This window comes from Acanthochromis polyacanthus, chromosome 3 (genome assembly GCF_021347895.1).
Source record: "Acanthochromis polyacanthus isolate Apoly-LR-REF ecotype Palm Island chromosome 3, KAUST_Apoly_ChrSc, whole genome shotgun sequence".
Classification (NCBI taxonomy): Eukaryota; Metazoa; Chordata; class Actinopteri; family Pomacentridae; genus Acanthochromis; species Acanthochromis polyacanthus.
In genome coordinates, this window is record NC_067115.1 from 44076874 (window position 1) to 44100316 (window position 23443).

Consider the following 23443-nt stretch of genomic DNA (forward strand, 5'->3'; position numbering starts at 1 on the left):
CACTGTTAGAGCATAAAAACAACACTGTTAGAAACATAAAAACAACACTGTTAGAACATAAAAACAACACTGTTAGAAACATAAAAACAACACTATTAGAACATAAAAACAACACTGTTATAACATAAAAACAACACTGTTAGAAACATAAAAACAACACTGTTAGAAACATAAAAACAACACTATGAGAACATAAAAACAACACTGTTAGAGCATAAAAACAACACTGTGAGAGCATAAAAACAACACTGTTAGAGCATAAAAACAACACTGTTAGAGCATAAAAACAACACTGTCAGAAACATAAAAACAACACTGTTAGAAACATAAAAACAACACTGTTAGAACATAAAAACAACACTGTTAGAGCATAAAAACAACACTGTGAGAGCATAAAAACAACACTGTTAGAGCATAAAAACAACACTGTTAGAGCATAAAAACAACACTGTCAGAAACATAAAAACAACACTGTTAGAAACATAAAAGCAACACTGTTATAACATAAAAACAACACTGTTATAACATAAAAACAACACTGTTAGAAACATAAAAACAACACTGTTAGAACATAAAAACAACACTGTTAGAAACATAAAAACAACACTGTTAGAACATAAAAACAACACTGTTAGAGCATAAAAACAACACTGTGAGAGCATAAAAACAACACTGTTAGAAACATAAAAACAACACTGTTAGAAACATAAAAACAACACTATTAGAACATAAGAACAACACTGTTATAACATAAAAACAACACTGTTAGAAACATAAAAACAACACTGTTAGAAACATAAAAACAACACTATGAGAACATAAAAACAACACTGTTAGAGCATAAAAACAACACTGTGAGAGCATAAAAACAACACTGTTAGAGCATAAAAACAACACTGTTAGAGCATAAAAACAACACTGTCAGAAACATAAAAACAACACTGTTAGAAACATAAAAACAACACTGTTAGAGCATAAAAACAACACTGTCAGAAACATAAAAACAACACTGTTCGAAACATAAAAACAACACTGTTATAACATAAAAACAACACTGTTAGAAACATAAAAACAACACTGTCAGAAACATAAAAACAACACTGTTAGAAACATAAAAACAACACTATTATAACATAAAAACAACACTGCTAGAACACAAAAACAACACTTAGAACATAAAAACAACACTGTTAGAAACATAAAAACAACACTGTTATAACATAAAAACAACACTTTTATAACATTAAAAACAACACTGTTATAACACAAAAACAACACTGTCAGAACATGAAAACAACACTGTTAGAACATAAAAACAACACTGTTAGAACATAAAAACAACACTGTTAGAAACATAAAAACAACACTATTAGAACATAAAAACAACACTGTTATAACATAAAAACAACACTGTTATAACATAAAAACAACACTGTTAGAAACATAAAAACAACACTGTCAGAAACATAAAAACAACACTATTAGAACATAAAAACAACACTGTTATAACATAAAAACAACAGTTAGAAACATAAAAACAACACTGTTAGAAACATAAAAACAACACTATTAGAACATAAAAACAACACTGTTATAACATAAAAACAACACTGTTAGAAACATAAAAACAACACTGTTAGAACATAAAAACAACACTGTTAGAGCATAAAAACAACACTGTCAGAAACATAAAAACAACACTGTTATAACATAAAAACAACACTGTTATAACATAAAAACAACACTGTCAGAAACATAAAAACAACACTGTAAGAACATAAAAACAACACTGTTATAACATAAAAACAACACTGTTAGAACACAAAAACAACACTGTTATAACATAAAAACAACACTGTTAGAACACAAAAACAACACTGTTATAACATAAAAACAACACTGTTAGAACACAAAAACAACACTGTTAGAACATAAGAACAACACTGTTAGAGCATAAAAACAACACTGTTAGAACATAAAAACAACACTGTTAGAAACATAAAAAAACACTGTTATAACATAAAAACAACACTGTTAGAACATAAAAACAACACTGTTATAACATAAAAACAACACTGTTAGAACACAAAAACAACACTGTTAGAACATAAGAACAACACTGTTAGAACATAAAAACAACACTGTTAGAACATAAAAACAACACTGTTAGAAACATAAAAACAACACTGTTATAACATAAAAACAACACTGTTAGAGCATAAAAACAACACTGTTATAACATAAAAACAACACTGTTAGAACATTAAAACAACACTGTCAGAAACATAAAAACAACACTGTTATAACATAAAAACAACACTGTTAGAACACAAAAACAACACTTAGAACATAAAAACAACACTGTTAGAACATAAAAACAACACTGTTAGAGCATAAAAACAACACTGTCAGAAACATAAAAACAACACTGTTAGAAACATAAAAACAACACTGTTAGAACACAAAAACAACACTTAGAACATAAAAACAACACTGTTAGAACATAAAAACAACACTGTTAGAACATAAAAACAACACTGTTAGAACACAAAAACAACACTGTTATAACATAAAAACAACACTGTTATAACATAAAAACAACACTGTTATAACACAAAAACAACACTGTTATAACATAAAAACAACACTGTTAGAACACAAAAACAACACTGTTAGAACATAAGAACAACACTGTTAGAACATAAAAACAACACTGTTAGAAACATAAAAACAACACTGTTATAACATAAAAACAACACTGTTAGAGCATAAAAACAACACTTTTATAACATTAAAAACAACACTGTTAGAACATTAAAACAACACTGTCAGAAACATAAAAACAACACTGTTAGAGCATAAAAACAACTGAGCAACTGAGCAGAAATGCCATTGCATTTTTTACAAAAAAACATACAAAAAAACACAAAATATGACGGTGAAATCCAACAGCAGACTTTTCAAGCAGTTTTTTAGCTTCTCAGTTGCAGCTATAATCCTCAAATTTTAGTTTCTGTATACAATCTGACTGGTCAACAATAAACAAAGAGTCCTTCAGCATTTAGTTTGTCGTTAATTTCACATTTAAACATAAAAAAGCTGCAAAATTACCTAAAAGTTGACCTCTGTAGAACATTCTGTTATCATCCGACCCCAAAAAACAATTAAAAGTAAACTTCTTTTGGTTGCAAAGCTCATTAAAAAATGATATGAATTAATATTATTAAATTACAAAAATCTCCTTTTTTCAGTAGCTTTGAGGAATCGTTTTTAAACTGGATTAAGAAACTCTTTTGTTTTTACATACAATGCTGGCAGAAGATATTTTTTCATAATTGACAATGACGACGATGGAACACTGCAGGACTTATATGTGCTTTACCCATCAGGGGTGTCCACCATGAGGCCCGTGGTCCAAAAGCGGTCCTCCAGAGGGTCCAATCCGGTCCTCAAAGTGTAAAAACTACAGAGAAGACATTAACTGCAGATTGTAAATTAGTAAAACTAGAAATTTAAAATCATTTCTAGACCATGACAAGTTGTTTGGATCATAAAGTAAAATACTGGATTGCTCTTTGTTCTTTTGTGTCTTATTTTTGTAATTTTTGTCTTGTTTTTCTTGTTTTTTGTAATTTTTTGTCTGACTTTCATCTCATGTTTGTGTCATTTTGTGTTTCCTTTTTGTTTCACAGGTGTTTTGTGGCTTTTTTGTCATTTTTGTGTTTTGCTTTTTACATTGTTTTGAGTCTTGTGTTTTTCTCTGGCTTTTGTTGTTTGTTTATTTTTTGTTGTGTTTTTCATACTTTTGTCATTTCTTGTCTCATTTGTGTAATTTTTTGTCTCGTTTTTGTCGTTTGTTTATTGTTTTGTTGCTTTGTAACTTTTTGTTTCTTGTTTTGTTTGATGTCATTTGTCAAATTTTGTGGTCGCTTTGGTCGTTTTGTGTCCGTTTTGTGTCTCATTTTTGTAATATTTTGTCTCATGTTTTTGTCATTTTGCATTTCCTTTGTGCATTGCTTTTGTGTTTCGCTTGTTCATTGTTTTTTGTCTCATTTTTGTTGTTTTGTATGTTTTTTGTCTCGGTTTTGTCGTTGGTCCGTTTTTTTGTCATTTTGTGTCTCACTTTTGTAATATTTTGTCTTGTGTTTTGTTGTTTTGTCTTTTTTTGTGCCTCTTTTGTTTTGTTTATAATTCTATCATAAGTATATGGTTCAGCTGTGATTAAATGTTGTGTTCCTTCGTAGACACTCTATGATCTGGAAGTTGTAATGTGGAAATGACAAACTGAGGCTGAATGTTCTCCCCAGAGACCACGTGGAACGGACCAGAACAGCCCCAGAGTCGAAGCCAAACGTGAAACTGACTTTCAGAATAAGACGTTGTGCTGTATGATGGTCTGTCACCGTGTCCTGATGTTCTATCAAACCAATGAACTGACATGAATTTAATCTTCTAGTTGCATCTTTGATAATCAACAAACAGTTTCAGTACTTGTGATTCAGCAGGAGATGAAATGACAGGAGTAAGTCACTGAATTGGTGTCCTCTTGTTCCCGTTGTGCAGCTGAATCCTCCATGTTTGAGGCTTCCTGGTCAGGAAACACGACCCAGATGTTTCACTTTCTGCCAACAAACCCCAGCTGAGCGCTGTTTGCTTGTGTAACCCAGAACCCCCCCAGTGCCCCCATCAACAACCCCACCTGCATTTTTACCTTTAACCCTTAGTTTCATTGTTTTTAAATCCTCCTGATGCCCTCCCCTGTTATCTGCTGTGGACTGGAGGTTGGTATCTCCCTGACCTCTGTGGCTGAGCGTCACCCCCTGCCAACCTTCACAGCCTCTCTGACAGCAGCTGAGGAAATACAGCCCGGCTCAGATTACTGTTTGTCTTCCTCTGATGTTCCTCTGAAACACCATGAGGCACTAAACGGCTGGAGGCGTGCTTTAGTGCATTCCTCTGGGTAATAACACACATCAGTTTCCCCCGACAGACGAGCAGGAGACGAGGACCTGAATCCATCTGAGGTTGGACAACACGCACCACCATCACTGAAAAAATGGACTGTACATTAAAATAGCAGACTACAGCTACAGCAGGAAGCCTCATCAACCCCGGTGTCATCCTGTGGGTCAAATTAACCTGTTTTAAAAATGTGGGAAATAATATATTTTCACAGTGAAACTTCTGATGTCCACATTTTCAACATGGAACATTTTTGGTAGAAACAAAGAAATGTTAAAAATGTTTCTTAAGAACATAAAAATCCACCAAAATCCAGCAAATTTCACTGGATTTTGGTTGATTTTTTTTTTAATGTTCTTAAAGAAAATATCAGAAGTTTTACTGATATATATGGAATCACTTTAGATATTTTTAGGATTTTTTTTGAAGATTCTTACTCATTTTTTGAAAATATTTACAAGAATGTTCTTGCCAAATTTGGATGATTTTATTTTTTAAATTGAACTTTTGAGGGAAATTTTTAGAATTTTCTTCCTGAGGTTTTGCAAATTTTCAGAAATGTGGAGAATTTTTTTTATTTAGTGTGTGTGTGTGTGTGTGTGTGTGTGTGTGTGTGTGTGTGTGTGTGTGTGTGTGTGTGTGTGTGTGTGTGTGTGTGTGACCATCACCAGCCCTCCCTGAAAGCTAAGCTGATATTCTTCATTAAAGTTCCCTATTCAGAGTCAGGGAGGGCAGTGCTACTCATAGTTTTAATCACACCCTTGACCTTGTTCTCATTTATGGCGTAGAGACCCAACAGTTAACAGTATTTCCCCAGAACCCTCTTCCTTCTGACCATTTTATGATAACATTTCAATTTACAACAAGATTGTATAGGACTTCCGAATAAATATTATTCAATTGGCATTAAAGGGACAGCGCTGGACTGGTTTAAATCCTACTTATCAGACAGGTTCCAGTTTGACTCTTCTGAGCATACTAAAGTTAATCATGGAGTTCCTCAGGGTTCTGTCTTAGGACCGATACTTTTCACATTATACATGCTTCCTTTAGGCAATATTATTAGGAAGCATTGTATTAACTTCCATTGTTATGCAGATGACACACAATTGTATTTATCTATGAAGCCAGATGAAACTGATCAGTTAGCTAGACTGCAAGATTGTCTTAAGGACATTAAAACCTGGATGACTTTTAACTTCCTACTGCTAAATTCAGACAAAACTGAAGTCATTGTATTTGGCCCCAAACATCTTAGAAACTCGCTTTCAAAGCAAATAGTTACTCTGGATGGCATCACATTGGCCTCCAGTACTACTGTGAGGAATCTTGGAGTTATTTTTGACCAGGACATGTCCTTTAACTCACACATAAAGCAAGTCTGTAGGACTTCCTTTTTTCACCTGCGTAATATTGTAAAAATCAGGAACATCCTGTCTCAGAGTGATGCAGAAAAATTAGTTCATGCTTTTGTTACTTCCAGGCTTGACTATTGTAATTCCTTATTATCGGGTTGTCCAAATAGTTCTCTCAAACATCTACAGTTGATCCAAAACGCTGCTGCTAGAGTACTGACAGGAGTTAGCAAAAGAGATCATATTTCCCCTATACTTGCTTCTCTTCACTGGCTTCCTGTTAAATCCAGAATAGAATTTAAAATCCTTCTTCTGACATATAAAGCTCTTAATAACCAATCTCCATCATATCTTAAAGATCTGATAGTACCTTATTATCCTAGTAGAACTCTTCGCTCTCAAGCTGCAGGCTTACTTGTTGTTCCTAGAATTTCTAAAAGTAGAATGGGAGGCAGAGCCTTCAGTTATCAGCTCCTCTCCTGTGGAACCTGCTCCCAGTTTGGGTTCTGGAGGCAGACACCCTCTCTATTTTTAAGACCAGGCTTAAAACGTTCCTTTTTGACAAATCTTATAGTTGGGGCTGACTGGGTGACCCACAGGGGTTCGGCTTGTGTCTTCATTGCACAGCTGACTCCTTCTTGGACGTCCCTTCGTTCTGCCTCTAGTCATGCTGCTATAGGCCTATAGGCTGCTGGGGGACTTTTCTTGACGCACTGAGCCCTTCTCTATCTGCCTTTACATTTAATATGTATACCGTTATTGCAGTACATTCACTCTGTTTCCCCCTGTGCTATTTCTCTGAGTGTCCCTGGTCCCAGAGCTGGATGCTTCAGATCTGTGGTTGATGTTCCACCAACTGGTCCAGTCTCCATCATGTCCACTGTGGGATGCTGCTGCTGACCTTCCTCCAGTCCTCTGCTTCCAGCTGCTCATTTCCACCAGTCTGCTCTGCATCACCCTCACTATACTTGATCTGCTCTTCTACATATTTTTGAGTTTCCTACCAGCTACATATGTAGTAGATTTAATGCCAGAGCTGTACATCATAACAGTAAACTATGGATCAGTTTACATGTTAGCTTCTACTTTGTATGTATCATCTATCTGATCATACATGTATCCAACTGTATGTTATATGTTCCCTGTTCCCCTCTCTACCTCTCAACCTCTCTTCCTCTTCTGTCCCTCTCTATCCTCTTTCCAGCATGAATCGATATCAAGATGCACGTAACGGCTTGGTTTACATTTTACATGGAACTAGCTGGTGAGTGGAGCGGATGAATACGTCGTCACACAACGCTATTAGACGGCTTTGTTTACTTCTGCTACTGTAGACTGCCTGGTACTGACTTTTGTATGGAAACTATTTCTGATAAAAAAAAATTTTTAAAGTCTAGATTTGTCCAACCAGCAACCCATCACCTCAGGAAATTCATTTCTGCAATTATTTTTCTCGCAATCAAGTAATCTATTCATTATTTTTTACACTTTATTTTAAATAAGTCTGATTATTAATCTTCACTTTCATTGCTTTTGTTACAAATTAACTTCGAAAGAATTCAAACAGAAAAATAAATGTGTGGGGAGCAGGAGCACACAAGTCCTTCAGAGGAATTCAAAAAACAAGCTAGGTCCAGGAGGACGTGAGGAGGCATTTTCTTTGAAGTTCCATAATTCCATACCTCTAAAATATAATTTATACCAGGCCTGTCCAACTCACTTTAGTTCAGGTTCCACACTCAGCCCAGTTTGATCTCCAATGGACCACTTTAACTATCTGATCAAAACGACAAGGGTCAGACAAAAAAAGCTCAAAAAACAGCAAAAACAAGACAACATATGGCAAAAATCAAACACAAACTGAGACATACGACACAAAATAAAACAAAAAAGACAATAAATTAAACAAACAAGTTACAAAGCAACAAAAAAATTAATAAACGACAAAAATGAGACAAAAAAACGACAAAAATGGCACACAAAACAACGAATAAAGCAAAACATAAAATGACACGAATAAGACAAAAAACACAAGCGAGACGACAAGGAAACAAAACGACAGAAACACGAGACAAAAGTCAGACAAGAAAACAACAAAAACAGACAAAATATTACAAAAATGAGACACAAAATGACAAAAGAACAAAGAACAATCTAGTGTTTTACTTTCTGATCCAAACAACTTGTCATGGTCTAGAAATGATTTTAAATTTATAGTTTTACTAATTTACAATCTGCAGTTAATGTCTTCTCTGTAATTTTTACACTTTGAGGACCGGATTGGACCCTCTGGAGGACCACTTTTGGACCACGGGCCTCATGTTGGACACCCCTGGTTTAGTTCCTTAGAATGACAGGAAAAGGTTATCATTGATATAAGAACACAGCGCATCATTGGTGATATTAGATTTGACTACATTTGGCATCTTACAGATCAGAAATTGTTTTATTTCATGAGGACTTTTTGAGTTGTTGGTTTCATCTTGAGGATTTTTCTTGAATCTATCCATACCTCTTAGTTGTTGTATTTCATGCCTTTTTTCACAGTATTTAATGGCTGTCTGGTGTCAGAACTCACTGTGGATGGAGCCGATCTTGTTGCTCATGGCGTAGCGGATCAGGTTGTTGTCGGCATCAAACATGACGAATATCTGGTCGACGCTGAGCTGCTGGGTGGACTGGTCTGGTCTGCTGCTCTCATCATGTGGGCAGCTCTGGAAGGTGATGGTCTGACGCCACTGGTAGCTCCTGGTCTGGACGTCGCCATCAGGGGAAGTGATGACGTAGTCCTGGTTGGAGGAGGAAGTGATCACTGCGAGGAGGAAGAGAAACAAAAGAACGGTTCACCATCAGAACACCTGACAGGGATTCAGTGTAATCTGTGCTTCTGCTTTATTTATTTTACATTTTACTTACATTAACGTGCTAATGGTAATATCTGAACATGCTATTGTTAATATGTACTAAACATACAGCTTTAGCTTAGCTTAGCTTTAGCCTTGTTGTATTTGTATGGGGTCTGAGCTCCTTACGGCTTCTGTCGTACTGGTACATCTCCTTGTACGGGCTGATCTGGACAGAGTATCCTGGTGGGATGGCCGGCAGACGTCCCTCCAGCTCGGTGCTCACCACCAGGTGGTCGTGTTCATCAATCCCTTTAAAATGCTGCTTGATGCTGAGACGCTCATTGCCGGGCTGAAAGATCACCTCTGCCTGCCGTGAAAACACGCCACCTGCATGGATGTGGAAGGAAACATGTTTGTCTGAACGGAGTCATGCAGGATCCAGGAACATTCAATGAGCTGGACTCAAGTCAGTGACGCTGGAATTCTTGGTCTGCCGACTTTAAAACCAACAGATTTCAACACACAAGGATTATCTATTCAGGTACACCTGTCCATTTATGCTGAGCCAGCCATCATCATGAATGGTTAAAAATAACTTAGCACTAAATTAACATATGAATTAACAGCATTGTTTCTCCTCACCAGTTAGACTGAAGCCGTTCTGGTAACCAGGCTGCTCCAAGGCGAAGGCCCACCCGATGACTCCCCCCAGGGAGGACAGCGGCTGCAGGGAGGGGCCCACGGTGCCGTTGATGTTGCTGATAGCCACATAAGCTCGTCCATCATTGGCTACCACATAGGAGTGTAAATCATTGTTCCCAAACTCCACTGGTAAGGGAGAGTTCCCCACAAACACTCGACCATTCACCTTTCCGTTCATCCTTTGAGGTTTTCCTGCAAAACAACATTTTAGATCAAAAGAGCATTAAGTTCACATTCAGGGAGCTGGGAGCCTTCTGATGAGCTAGAGGATAAACCAGAGATGTGATCAATCATGGGACAGGTTGAAAAGGGACAGAAAACTCTGATACACAAATTTAAAATCACATTTTCAATAAAATCAAGAGGTTTTAGGTCTTTGTGACTCATGGATGCAATCAAATGAGAATATGGTGAATTTTCTCATCAAAAGTTGTAACTTACTAACTTTCAAAACTACAAAGAGGAATCATGAAAGGAAACACTTTCTTCTGTGACATTAAACTGAAAATCTTTGGTTTTGGACTACTATGACTACATTAAAGGTTGTAGGCCACAGGAAATAGTCATGGCCATTTTTAGCATTTTGCATGATTAATTGAGAAACTCATTATTAGATCAGATAATGAGGAGAACCTGACATAATTAGTGGGTAACTGCAGTTTTGTAGAGCTTAACAGTCATGACATGTCTTTGCAAGAGTAATACCAAAAGTATCTCACCTTCTGCAACACAATCCCTCCCATTGCCATAGAAACCAGGCCTACAGTGGCAGCAGTATCCTTGGCTGTAATCCCGGCAGTCAGCAAAAGCCGAGCATTTGTGCCTGTTGTTTGCACACGTCTCCAAATTGTACGCAAATACTGTAAAAGGAACCGATGAGGGCATCAATCAGCTTAGCTTCAGTAAAACTCAAACTCAACTAATTTCACAGAAGCTGTAGACGGTTACAAGAAAAACACAAAAAACACAAAAATCTGAGCTCTCATGATTTACCGTTCACATTCAGAGTCTCATCCTCATCTACTACAACAATCTGGGGGTGCTGGGGATGGGAATGCGGTGGTACCAGTTGAACAGGACCAGGGTTGGTGTACCGTGGTTCAGCAGGATCAGGGTTGGTGTACCGTGGTTCAGCAGGATCAGGGTTGGTGTACCGTGGTTCAGCAGGATCAGGGTTGGTGTACCGTGGTTCAGCCGGATCAGGGTTGGTGTACCGTGGTTCAGCAGGATCAGGGTTGGTGTACCGTGGTTCAGCCGGATCAGGGTTGGTGTACCGTGGTTCAGCCGGATCAGGGTTGGTGTACCGTGGTTCAGCAGGATCAGGGTTGGTGTACCGTGGTTCAACTGGAGAGTATCTAGGTTCACTGGGTTCAGGACTGGTGTATCTCGGTTGTGAGATTTCAGGGATGGGATATCTGGTCTTAGTTTCATCAGGGTAGCTTGTCTCAAGTGGATCTGGATATCTTGGATGAACCCTTTCAGTGTTGGTGGATGTTGGTGCAACAGTCTCTGATTCAGGGAATTCTTGGTCAGGTTCTTCATATTCTGGATCTTCAGTACCTAGTATGATGTGTGTCGGTGTGACATCTTCAGCTTCTGTGTACCTGAGATGGTGCTCACTGGGAAGCACAGTTGGAAGCGTCTCTATTTCTTCTGGAGCTGTTTCAGGGGTCATTGTTGTGTAAGTTTCATAGGTAATGGAGGAGGCAGGAGGTACGGTAGTATCGTTGTCCTCAGGAGAGCGAGTGACCATCCCTGGTGTGATGTTGGCACCGATTTTATAAACCCAAACTCCATTCTGAGCTGCGTTTGTCTTTCTGGTTGAAAACAGCAAAGAATAATAATCAGTGTGGATGAAGTTCAACAACACTTCCCATCTACTAGTGCAGGTTCATACTTGGTAAGTTCCCTGATCGAGATCTCATCGTCGGTGGTCGTGCGGAAATACGTTCCCTGTTTGGTGTTCCAGAACCATCCGGACACGATCCCTTCACTGAAGCCAGCCTCCAGCAGCTTACTTTCTCCCTCTACCGATGTGGAGAAGAACTGCAGGCCGTCTCTGGGGTACAACAGGATGGCGTAAGAGGATAACTCCATGGAGACTAAGGCCAGCTGGAAGGTGTTTCTCTGGAAAAACAAATGAGATTTTTATCCCCAACAATTCTTAGTTTTGGTCCACAGATCTGCTAACTTTCTGTCCTGACAGAGACCGGTGAGGATGGCGTTTATAACAAAGAGCTTTCAGACCAAAATTGATTCACTTTGTAGACTTAATTTCAAGGAGTAGTAATAATTCTTTAACTGTCATCATCCTAAACACACGAAACAAAGATGGTGAAAATATTCAATATTATGCCCAGTTTAGCATCATTATGAACCAGATTTGCAACCCAGCTTCTAAGAACTTAGCTCACATGACCAGTGTGTCTTTGACAGGACCTCACATAGCTGCTGCTAAGCTCAGTTTACCAGGTGTTGATCTGTTTTGAGCATTTCTGCTGTGATGACTTTGACTATGTCTCTTTACTTTACCTCAGAGTGCCAAAACAATGTCTGGGTGTTTGGGTCAGACTCTGGTGCAAAAGCAGAATCACAGACCAGAGATGTAAAGAAAACCACCCCCTAATCTAACCCCCTAACCCACCTTAGCATCCAGTCCATCCCCCCGTCCAGATGTGCCCCGGGCGGCCATGCTCTCCCAGGTGACGATGAGGGCGCTGGTGGGCTCCACTCCCTTGCCGCTGGGAAAAGCCCGTCGAATGTGTTCAGCTGCTTGATTAAGCACATCCGGGCTGCTGTCCTGCCTGTAATAAACTTTACCGTGTCCGTCGCTGTTGTCCAGGTCTCCCAACAGTGCCGCGATCATTTTGAAACCGCTGGGCATCTGCCCCAGGTACTCCTGCTGAGCCGGAGGCTCGGCAAGAGCAACGAATCCATTGGTGTTAATCTGGAACAGGACAGATCAGGTGTTTGTGTTAGTGAAGGATCTCAGACTGCAGTTTATGTCCCGTTTGTATGTAAACATGTTTACGTCATTTGAAGATATTCTATGAACTATTTTTTCTACTGATACTTTGGCCAACGACTTGAGCTTCCTGCTGACCAACAGTAATGTCCTGAAGACGAATCTCAGACTCTGGAAGAGGAACTACTTCACCTGTACTCTTGGCTTCCAAAGTTTGGTTGTGAGATTAATGCGTTCTGATCAAGCAAAAAGTTTATCTACTGAGAATCTAAACATCCAAACAGAACTTGATCGACCAGGTGGAATCCATTCAGGAGATAAACATTCAAACATGCTGTCCACTGGGGAGAAGGAACTTTTGGGACATGGTGTAGTTATGATGGGTTTCATACTAATGACCTTGAAGTTTCTAACTGAAAAAACTCTGAATTTTGCTGATGAAGGTCTAGCAGTGAAACATATAAATGTATCTTTGGAGTTCGAATGTTTGAGGGAGTTGTTTTCACATGGAGATGAGAATTAGAAACTCTCTGGTATGTAACAATTATGAGAAAGTCCTGCCATGAAGAGGAGGAATCTTATATCTTACAACAAACCTTCTGATGAATTTCAGGTCAGATCTAAAAATGAGTATTTATTACCTCATAATAACAACTAAGTTTATCATAATAATGTGAATAATTACTGTTTGTTGTTAACTTATGTGGTTCCTGGTGATCTATATTGAATTTTAATCCATTACCTCACCTTATCAGTCCCTCCAGGATTTCGTGGGCGTTTTTCGTGATTGTTGCGGCCGAAAATGCCTGAATTCGCAGCAGCTTTTCTAAAAAATTGCGATAAAGTTGCGGGAGACAGTGACAATTGCTAAAAAGCTGCATTTTTTTTCCAGCTTGTAGAACATGTTTCAATGCTGTAATTGACAATATTTATTCCGAAATTAGTTATTTAACGTTCGGACCCATTTCCACAAAAGCTGGCGCACCATGGTGGGAAATTAGCAGGAGCCAGATACTGTTTAACATGACGTGACCTAACTATGTAGGGGGCGACAGGAATTGATGGGACTCAGAAACACCCCCACAATTTAATCAGTTGTTCCTTGTATCATTTCCGATACGTCCACAGTGGTAGATTGTTGTAGGATCACAATCATGTGATCGTCAGCAGGCTGCTGAGGTAGCGTTCACCTGTTGCCATGGTTACCGTGCAGGTAGCAGATGCCGTGCCTCTACCTCAATGGGAAATCCTTAACAAATCCATGGATCCAAACTTTAAGCCGTATCACTGCTGAAGTCTAATCATTTGGTCCTTGTGTCATTTCTGACCGACCCTGAAAACTTCATTTAAATCCCTGAGTCTGTTTTTGAGTGATGTTGGTAACAGAGGAAGGATTCACACACGCTGATCGTCACATAACTCTGCCGTGTTCTTTGGTGGAATAAATAATCTAATTTACCTTCATTCTTTCAGGGCTCTAACGGATCTGGATGCAACAGTTTCCATCATGGTGATTTATGTGGTCTGTTGTCTGATCATTTCAGTCGTTCTAATATGTTTCATGTTTTAAAAAAGTGTGTATCAATCGATGATTTTTTTCTTTTTTTGTATTCCACCACAGTTTTGCACGGTTGTAAAACAGTTTGGCTTTGGTGAAGAACATCAGTGAATTAATTGTTTATCACGGTCTTCAGCAGTAATTTTTGTTGGTAAATGAGAGACATTAGTATCTCACATGTCTGCATCTTCAAACCATAAACAGGAAGTGAATTCGGTGACGTACGTGCATTACATTTGCACTGGGAGCTGCTGTGATTGGTGGAACTCACAGGAGGCCAAAATTGTGGGAAAGCTGCGGTGATTGGATAAAATTGCAAGGCCGCGCAAAATTCGTGGAGATTGGTTGATTTCGCGTGAATTTGTGCGATCGCAACATCGCGAATTCCTGGAGGGACTGCCTTATATATACATACACTTCTGAAATTCTATTTAATCATTTCAAACACTGTGCTGTAATCACTCCAACAATTATAACAAACTAGGTCGGCATCATGGAGTATTTCCAAATAAAATTTAACTCTTACAGGTTTCCATAGTCCAGACTGACAGGACTACTGACCTGGTGGGAAAACTTAAGGGTCTGTGAACAGGAATCAGCCAAGACTGTGAAAATATTAGGATTCAAAGAAAAGAGAGAGTAGGATGGGGTGTCAAACTAGTTTTAGTCCAGGTTCCACATTCATGAAATAAAAGAAAAAAGGGACAAAATATGAGCCAAACAACAAAATCAAGACAACAAAACACACAAAATGACACACAAAACAAAGAAAAAAGCAAAACACAAAATGACAAAATAAGACAAAAAACAAAATCGAGACAAAAAGGAAACAGAACTACAAAAACATGAGACCAAAGTCAGACAAAAAACAACAAAAACAACAAAAACAAGACAAAGTTTGACTAAAATGAGACAAAAGAACAAAGAACAATCCAGTATTTGACTTTCTGATCCAAACAACTTGTCATGGTCTAGAAATGATTTTAAATTTATAGTTTTACTAATTTACAATCTGCAGTTAATGTCTTCTCTGTAATTTTACACTTTGAGGACCGGATTGGACCCTCTGGAGGACCACTTTTGGACCACGGGTCTCATGGTGGACACCCCTGGTTTAGATATCATGTTGATTTTTTAAATGGTGCAGTGGGAGAGAGAGGAGACATGAGGTCGGCTGGTTTCCTCAGAAAGACTTCCAGTTAAACTCCGTAAACATTCAGGACTCTCCTTCAGATCTGCTCGCTTTGTCGGCACACAGGAATTCCACACAATAACTTCCCTTTCACTCAGAAGAATGGGATTGCTTTAACCTTATTAACTCAAAGCTGCCTTACGCTGAATTCCATAGTTGATGTTTGAGGCCAGAACGCCATGAACCGTGACCGTGAGTGTGTCCTCTCCATCCAAGGCTGCAGGTTTGGAGGAAATACCCACGGCTCATGTCCCAGTGACAGCTCACAGAGACATTCTGAGTAAAAACCTGTTTGAGCCTGACTGTCAAGAGGTTTTTATTTTATGTTCCATGATAAGACCTTTTCCACTTCTGTGTTTTCAGAACATGACCAGTCGTTGGACTGAAGTAGAGCAGCGTTCTGCAGAGACCAAGAACATTCTGACTAACTCCATTCTTCTGCTTTGGTTTAGAACCACGTCTCTAAAGGTGTAGAGCCTGGGTTTACAGAGCATTAAACCAACATTAAAACACAGACATCCAAACACCGAGAAAACCTTCAGTTGTTTGGCTCATGGTAAACTCTTGGATGATGGTCAGACTGAGGAGTGGTTTACATTTTACCCTCATATCAGAACCCAAGGCTCCATTTTAGGCTCTGTTTCATTTTCATTGTATACAAGTGGATTTACAGTGAACGTAACCTGAAGACTTTCCATCAGAGTAACCAGGTCTAAATGAAGCTCCAAACAAATTGTTTAACCCTAAAAATAATAGTACTTCCAGAAAGTACAGGAACTGTAGGACGAGGTTTGCAGCACTGAATGCCAGTGATTCAGAAAATGGATTTGCAAGTGATTAATTTTAGAAGAATTCCTCTGATTAATGGACACATGATGAAGAAATAAAAATATTTATGCTGAAGAATACAGTCGGGTTGAAGTCAAATTCAGTTAAAGTCATTAGTGTTTTGTTTCGTCACTTTAACCCTCGTGTCGTCCTGCATGTGGGAAATAATATATTTTACAGTAAAACTTCTGATGTCCACATTTCAACATTTTGGGAAATCTTTGAACATTTTTTGGTGGAAAAAAAAGAAATGTTAAAAATGTTTCTTAAAGAAAATATCAGAAGTTTTACCGATACATATGGAATCACTTTATATATTTTTAGGATCTTTTGGAAGATTTTTACTCATTTTTAAAAATATTTACAAGAATTTTCTTGCCAAATTTGGGGGATTTTTTGAATAAAACTTTTAAGGGAAACTTTTAAGGAATTATTGGATTTTTTTTCCTGAGGTTTTGCAAATTTTCAGAAATTTGGGGAAATTTTTGGCTGAATTTTGGGATTTTTTTTCAGACAAGGAAACAATATTTTTGGTGGCTGTAAATGAGGACAACAGTAAAGCTTTCATTTATTCATTTGTGTGGTTTGGTGAAAAATGACCTCTTAAAACTTGACACTTTCCTCTCATTATCAGATGAAACTAACATCCATCTGTCCAAAGCTTTTTTCTGCTTCTCCATGTCAGGTCAGGGTGTCAGAAGGTCTTTCATATTTCCTGGCAATGTTCTGGAGTTTCTCCTGGGGATCCCAAGCTGTTAATAGGCCAGATGAGATATGTAATCCCTCCGGTTGGTTTTAGGTCACCTCAGGGTCTCCTTCAGTAGGAAGAGCTCAGGAGGAATCAAACCACCTCAGCTGGCTCGTTTTGACTCTATGATTTTACTCCGAGCTCCCTGCAGATGTTGGAGCTCTGAAGCTAATTTTGGCCGCTTGTAACCACAATGTCCTTTTTCAAACCACTACCCAGAGCTCATGACCGGAGGAGACGGGTGGATGAACCTGGAATCGACAGCGTGGTCTACTGGCTTCCTGGCTGGGTTGGAGCTGAAGCCCTGAAACTAACAGAACTGTGGTATTTCCATCATGTTTTCTGTATAGTTTTTCTTCACCAGGATGGACAGGAGCCCTTTCAGTTCTGTCCTCTGGTTGTGTTCTCTTCTTCTGCTATGGTTTAAAACTAGAGCCACCAGCTGACCTTTACGAACCAACAGGTGATGTGCACATAGCGGTGGTGGATGAAAACTCATCTGGACTGCAGCTCTGGGTGTTTTTCTACGTTTGCTTCAGCTACAAAGCTGCTTTTCTAAACCTTCAGGGCTTCTCTGCTGTTCTACCTGTCCTGACCCACAATAACACCAAACTGTCCACTCTGAACTAAAGGCTATAAAGTGCTACAGTTATTTACTGGAGGATTATGGGACTGTGTTTCTTAAATTCCACACATTTCCAGCTGGGTAATGTGTAACTGTAGATCAGGAGGCCTCTCACCGTAGGGCAGACCTAAGGACTGTAGATATCACCACCACCATCAGCACAGATTTGGGTTTTTTTCCTGCAAAAAGTAATCAGTGACTTCAGCCACGGACAACAATTAGGTGTTCCCTGAAGGGTAGACGTACAGACAGAGCCACTTTCACCACGGACACGTTCCAATGGTTTAGGAACATCTCCAGACATGGTGAAGCTCATGAGGTGCCTTCAGTCAGCAGTTGTGAGCGGCTACCGATGAGGAGGACAAACCATGGACCGACCACAGAGTGCTTTAGATGTTCTGGAACCAGTCTGATCCAGGCAGAGACAACTCATCCCAACTTCATTTAAAGAATGTTCTGCTAATGTCCTAAAAAAAAACACCCTCAGAGGTCTTTTATGGAGCTTTTCCACCAGCGGCTCCTCAGTTCAACTCTACAGGGTTTGTGAGGTTTTCCATCAGGACGTAGTTCCTGGTACCAGCTACTGTTTTAGTTCCTACTGGGCCGGGGTTCCCAGAGAGCTGATTGGAGCCGATAATGTGACGTCTACACAGTGCAGGCCTCTGATTGGACAGGGAGTGATGACACACCAGAGCGACTCCTTCACCAAAACCAGGGAGTGTTTCGTGGCTTCAAGAAACTTTTATGTTATTAACCCCACTTTAAGCACACAAGTATATGTTGAAAGTCTCCTGTATACAGACAATAAGCTAGCTAGTTAACCATCTACGCTAACTATGACGACTCCACCTACGATGAGGTGGAGCTCAATGTAATGGAAAACCACCTAAACCGAGTCGAGCCGAGTCGGTCCTAGTGGAAAAGCGCTTCAATGAGTCTGAGCTGTATTCGGCAGATGCTTCAAATGTTTTGATTCATGAGTGAAAGCTGACAAAATGACTTCATGACTTCTGAGTAACAACTAATTCTGCTATTAGACTACAAGCACAGATCTGCTTTAGTTGGTGACAGTACTGATGGGAACAGCAGCACAGAGATTTGTTTTGGACCAAACTTGAACTTGAGGAATGACGCTTTGCACAGAAAATGGTTTTAAGTTTCTTTAACTTTCAGGACGGATGTTGTACACTCCGGACAGAACGATGGAGTAGGTGGTGATGGACACCGTTTACTGGAGTGGATGCCAGACAGACAGAGCTTCAAATGTCTGAATGATTTACTTTAAACCACTTTAGTAAAAACATGTGTCCATCTCACATAGGTGTTTTTCAGATGGAATGTGGTCTTCATGTAGTGAAGCAGGTGAACTTCATTAGAAATGACTTTACAGAGAGGAAGTAGAGAGTTAAACCTGTTGGGGCTAAGAAGGGAAATTATCTCCATCCACTGTGAATGGCTGCAGACATGAACCGAGGCCTTGAATGTATCACGGCTCCAGACATAAACTGGATCTAACAGTCCTCTATCCTTCCTCCCCATGAACATCCAGCTGAAAGACTAAACAGCCGCTCAGATGTGTCTTCTTAGAGCTCAAACCTCCTCATCTGTAGGACATGGAGGACAACATCCTGCAAAATGTCTTCAGTCTACCTCCACACAGTCATTTTAAGATCAGTTCATGTTAGTTTCAGAAATCTACAGAATCGCTCATAGAAGTTACACTGAAGATGCTGCACTTCTTGTTCCTGTGTGACTTACTCTACTAAAGAGGTTTGTGTCCTTTAATATTACCACTGCTCATGCTTCATTAAATATTTAACACATGGAAATCACTACTCTAGATCAGGAGGATCAAAACCACAAAAAAACAAGACAAAATATTACAAAAATGAGACACAAAACGACAAAAACTAGAAACAAAATGACAAGAAATGACACAAACGACATGAAACAAAACAAAAAAAGAGACAAAAAAGTTAAAAAGCGACACAAAAAATGTACAAAGGACAAAAACGAGAAATAAAACAACAAAAACGCTGCACAAAGCAATGCATAAAACAAAACAGAATGACAAACATGAGACAAAAAAGATTAATGACAAAAATAACAAAACAAGAAATGAAAAGGCAGTAACGTACAATGAACAACAAATGAAAGACAAAAAAGACAAAAACTACACAAAATATTACAAAAATGAGACACAGAATGACAAAAACTAGAAACAAAAGGACAAAAGATGGACAAACGAGACGAAACAGAACAAGAGACAAAAAGTCCAAAAAGTTACAAAGCGACAAAAACATGAGAATAAAGTCAGACAAAAACAGAAAACAACAAAAACAGACAAAACATCATAAAATGAGACAAAAAACGACAAAAGAACAAAGAACAATCTAGTATTTTACTTTCTGATCCAAACAACTTGTCATGGTCTAGAAATGATTTTAAATTTATAGTTTTACTCATTTACAATCTGCAGTTAATGTCTTCTCTGTAATTTTTACACTTTGAGGGCCGGATTGGATCCTCTGGAGGACCACTTTTGGCCCACGGGCCTCATGCTGGACACCTCTGATGTAGATCCTCTAAATTCAGCCACCGGATATTTCATTTCAACCTTCTGATCCAAACATAAACTTCCACCGTTTGCCTCCAGACTAGGGCTGGCCCAAATAGTGGTTTCCGGCCTCTGAATATTCGGGCCCTATTAAAGACGAATATCCGAATATTCGTTCCGCCCCGTAATGTCCGAGGTCCTGATCCTGATGCATCTTTTGTCTTTCTAACATTTTCTGTGGCTGTTATAAAGTTCCAACCCGGTCTCACGAGGATTCGTGAAACTGTCACGTAAATTTTTGTTTCGGTTTCGTGCGCACCAACACGATTTCGTCATGTTTTTCGTGCCGCTCACAACGAAACCCACTGTGGTAATCACATCTGAAAGTGGTTTATACCGGCGGATTCATGACAATCTAAGCTGTCCATCGGCGTATACTGCTTGTGTAATCGCGTTTGCAGCCGTCGGACATTCTTTAAATTCCTATGCAAATTGGTAAGTGTACCACCGGGTTATGGTTAGGTTATGGTTAGGGTTGGGTTAGGGTTAGGTTAGGGTTGGGTCAGGGTTAGGGTTAGGGTTAGGGTTAGGGTTAGGGTTAGGAATGATGTAATGCAAAATATAGCGTTGGATTCGCAACGCTTTTACATTAAAAATATAATATACCCATTCGTTTGAAATACGTTCTGAGTGGCACGAAAAGTCCGCCGTTTAAAATACATTGGTGTGCATTTAGTTGTGAGCGGCACGAAAAACATGACGAAATCGTGTTGGTGCACACGAAACCGAAACAAAAATTTATGTGACAGTTTCACGAATCTTCATGAGATCGGGCTGAAAGTTCATGTGTTAAAAATGACCTTTAAAGATAAAAACAGACACACATTCAGCAGAACACCGCAGCCAGCTCTAACTTCAGCCTCCCATCAACCTGCTGCTTATACTTTAACCACTGGAAGCACCAAAGACAAAAAAAATCACAGGTTTGCTGCCACTGAAGTAAATCTATATACTTTAGTCTCCCAGCTGTCAGGACTCATCATTCAATCCACCAAACGTCTTCTTCACACACTTATTCTCACTCTCCACAGAAGTAAAGGCACTGGAACACAGCGGGTTTCAGCCCTCCTGTTGTCCTCATTCACAGGCACCAAAAAATATTATTTCCTCCTCTGAAAAAAAATGCAAAAATTCTGCCAAAAAAATTCCTCAAATTTCTGAAAATTTGCAAAACCTTCAGGAAGAATATCCAATAATTCCTTAAAAGTTTCCCTTCAGAGTTTTATTTTTAAAAAATCCCCCAAATTTGGCAAAAAAAAAAATCTTGTAAATATTTTCAAAAGTAAGTAAAAATCTTCCAAAAATCTTAAAATTTCTAAAGTTATTCCATATACATGTAAAACAAGTAGAAACTAAACGTAAAGCCAAGAAGAAACTAAAGGTAAATACAAGTAAAACTAAAGGTAAAACAAGTAAAAACTAAAGGTAAATACAAGTAAAAACTAAAGGTAAAAACAAGTAAAAACTAAAGGTAAATACAAGTAGAAACTAAAGGTAAATACAAGTAAAAAATAAAGGTAAATACAAGTAAAAACTAAAGGTAAAAACAAGTAAAAACTAAAGGTAAATACAAGTAAAAACTAAAGGTAAATACAAGTAAAAAATAAAGGTAAATACAAGTAAAAACTAAAGGTAAAAACAAGTAAAAACTAAAGGTAAATACAAGTAAAAAATAAAGGTAAATACAAGTAGAAACTAAAGGTCAAAACAAGTGAAAACTAAAGATAAATACAAGAGAAAACTAAAGGTAAATACAAGTGAAAACTAAAGGTAAAAACAAGTAGAAACTAAAGGTAAAGACAAGTAGAAACTAAAGGTAAAAACAAGTAAAAACTAAAGGTAAATACAAGTGAAAACTAAAGGTATAAACAAGTAAACACTAAAGGTAAATACAAGTGAAAACTCCCAACAGTTTCATCTTTTACCCCATTTATGACAGTGAACATGATGGTAAAAATTTTCAAAATAAAAGATGGTGATGCATGTGCAATAAAAACAACTCATCAGATGCACTAAATAAATGATAAATTCTGTAAAGAGCTTCACAGGTGTCCTCTCACTGATGGGAAAAGGAGCTGGGATTGAACCTGGAACCTCCTCAGAAGCCGTACATGTGTGCATTTAAAGACTGACTCTGGTGAGTCAACAGGCAGAAATACCTGCATCCGCATTACTGCTTCTACAAAGTTCATGTTCTGGTTTGATGTCCCAACTTAATATTACATGACTGCAATCATATTAATCAATACTGTTATGATAGGAACTGAAAGGTCTATAAAACTGTCATATATTAGCAAAAAACACAAGTGAGACAAAAAGGAAACACAAAATGACTAAATCATGAAACAAATGATAAAAATCTGCCTTAAAAGACAAAAAAATCAGATACAATATTGCAAAAATGAGACAAAAAAACAACAAAAGAACAATCTAGTATTTTACTTTCTGATCCAAACAACTTGTCATGGTCTAGAAATGATTTTAAATTTATAGTTTTATTAATTTACAATCTGCAGTTAATGTCTTCTCTGTAATTTTTACACTTTGAGGGCCGGATTGGACCCTCTGGAGGACCACTTTTGGACCACGGGCCTCATGGTGGACACCCCTGGTCTATGTGCTGAAATGCACTGAGTGAAGTGTGTTCCTTCTCTGGCTCCTATGTAACACATATGTCCTAAGGAACATGGAGTCCTGAGGATTAAACTCTGCAGCGTGTCGCTGACATCACACATGTCCGACCCCTGACATCATCGCTCTCAGTGTGAGAACGGTGGGAGGAGGAAACACTTGGAGCGCTGCCATCTGGTTTTGGAGGACAGATGTCTCCAGGCCCCAGATGTGCCAACACTACAAGGAACATTCCGTTTCCTGTGACGGATCGAGATCACGACTGGAAAACTTCCAGAGCAGGAAAACCTGGAGCCGAGCCAGAACACAGTAGAGAGTTATCAGTCCTGACTGAGGAGGCCTGTAGAGATGATGATCAGTGGGGAGGCAGCAGGACGTCAGTCACACCTTTATTACTGCAGACTCACAGCAACC

At 38.6% G+C, this 23443-nt stretch overlaps 1 protein-coding gene across 1 annotated transcript in view; it reads right to left on the reverse strand.

The window, feature by feature from the left end:
- Positions 1 to 23443, reverse strand: part of LOC110970081 (nidogen-1-like) — a 77753-nt gene that overhangs the window by 43040 nt on the left and 11270 nt on the right. The window contains exons 2-8 of the mRNA XM_051945396.1: positions 12510 to 12812; positions 11763 to 11992; positions 10859 to 11682; positions 10585 to 10725; positions 9806 to 10057; positions 9350 to 9550; positions 8896 to 9129 (exon numbers count right to left, since the gene is read on the reverse strand). Coding sequence (XP_051801356.1) covers positions 8896 to 9129; positions 9350 to 9550; positions 9806 to 10057; positions 10585 to 10725; positions 10859 to 11682; positions 11763 to 11992; positions 12510 to 12812 — 2185 coding nt within the window. The remainder of the gene's footprint in view (positions 1 to 8895; positions 9130 to 9349; positions 9551 to 9805; positions 10058 to 10584; positions 10726 to 10858; positions 11683 to 11762; positions 11993 to 12509; positions 12813 to 23443) is intronic.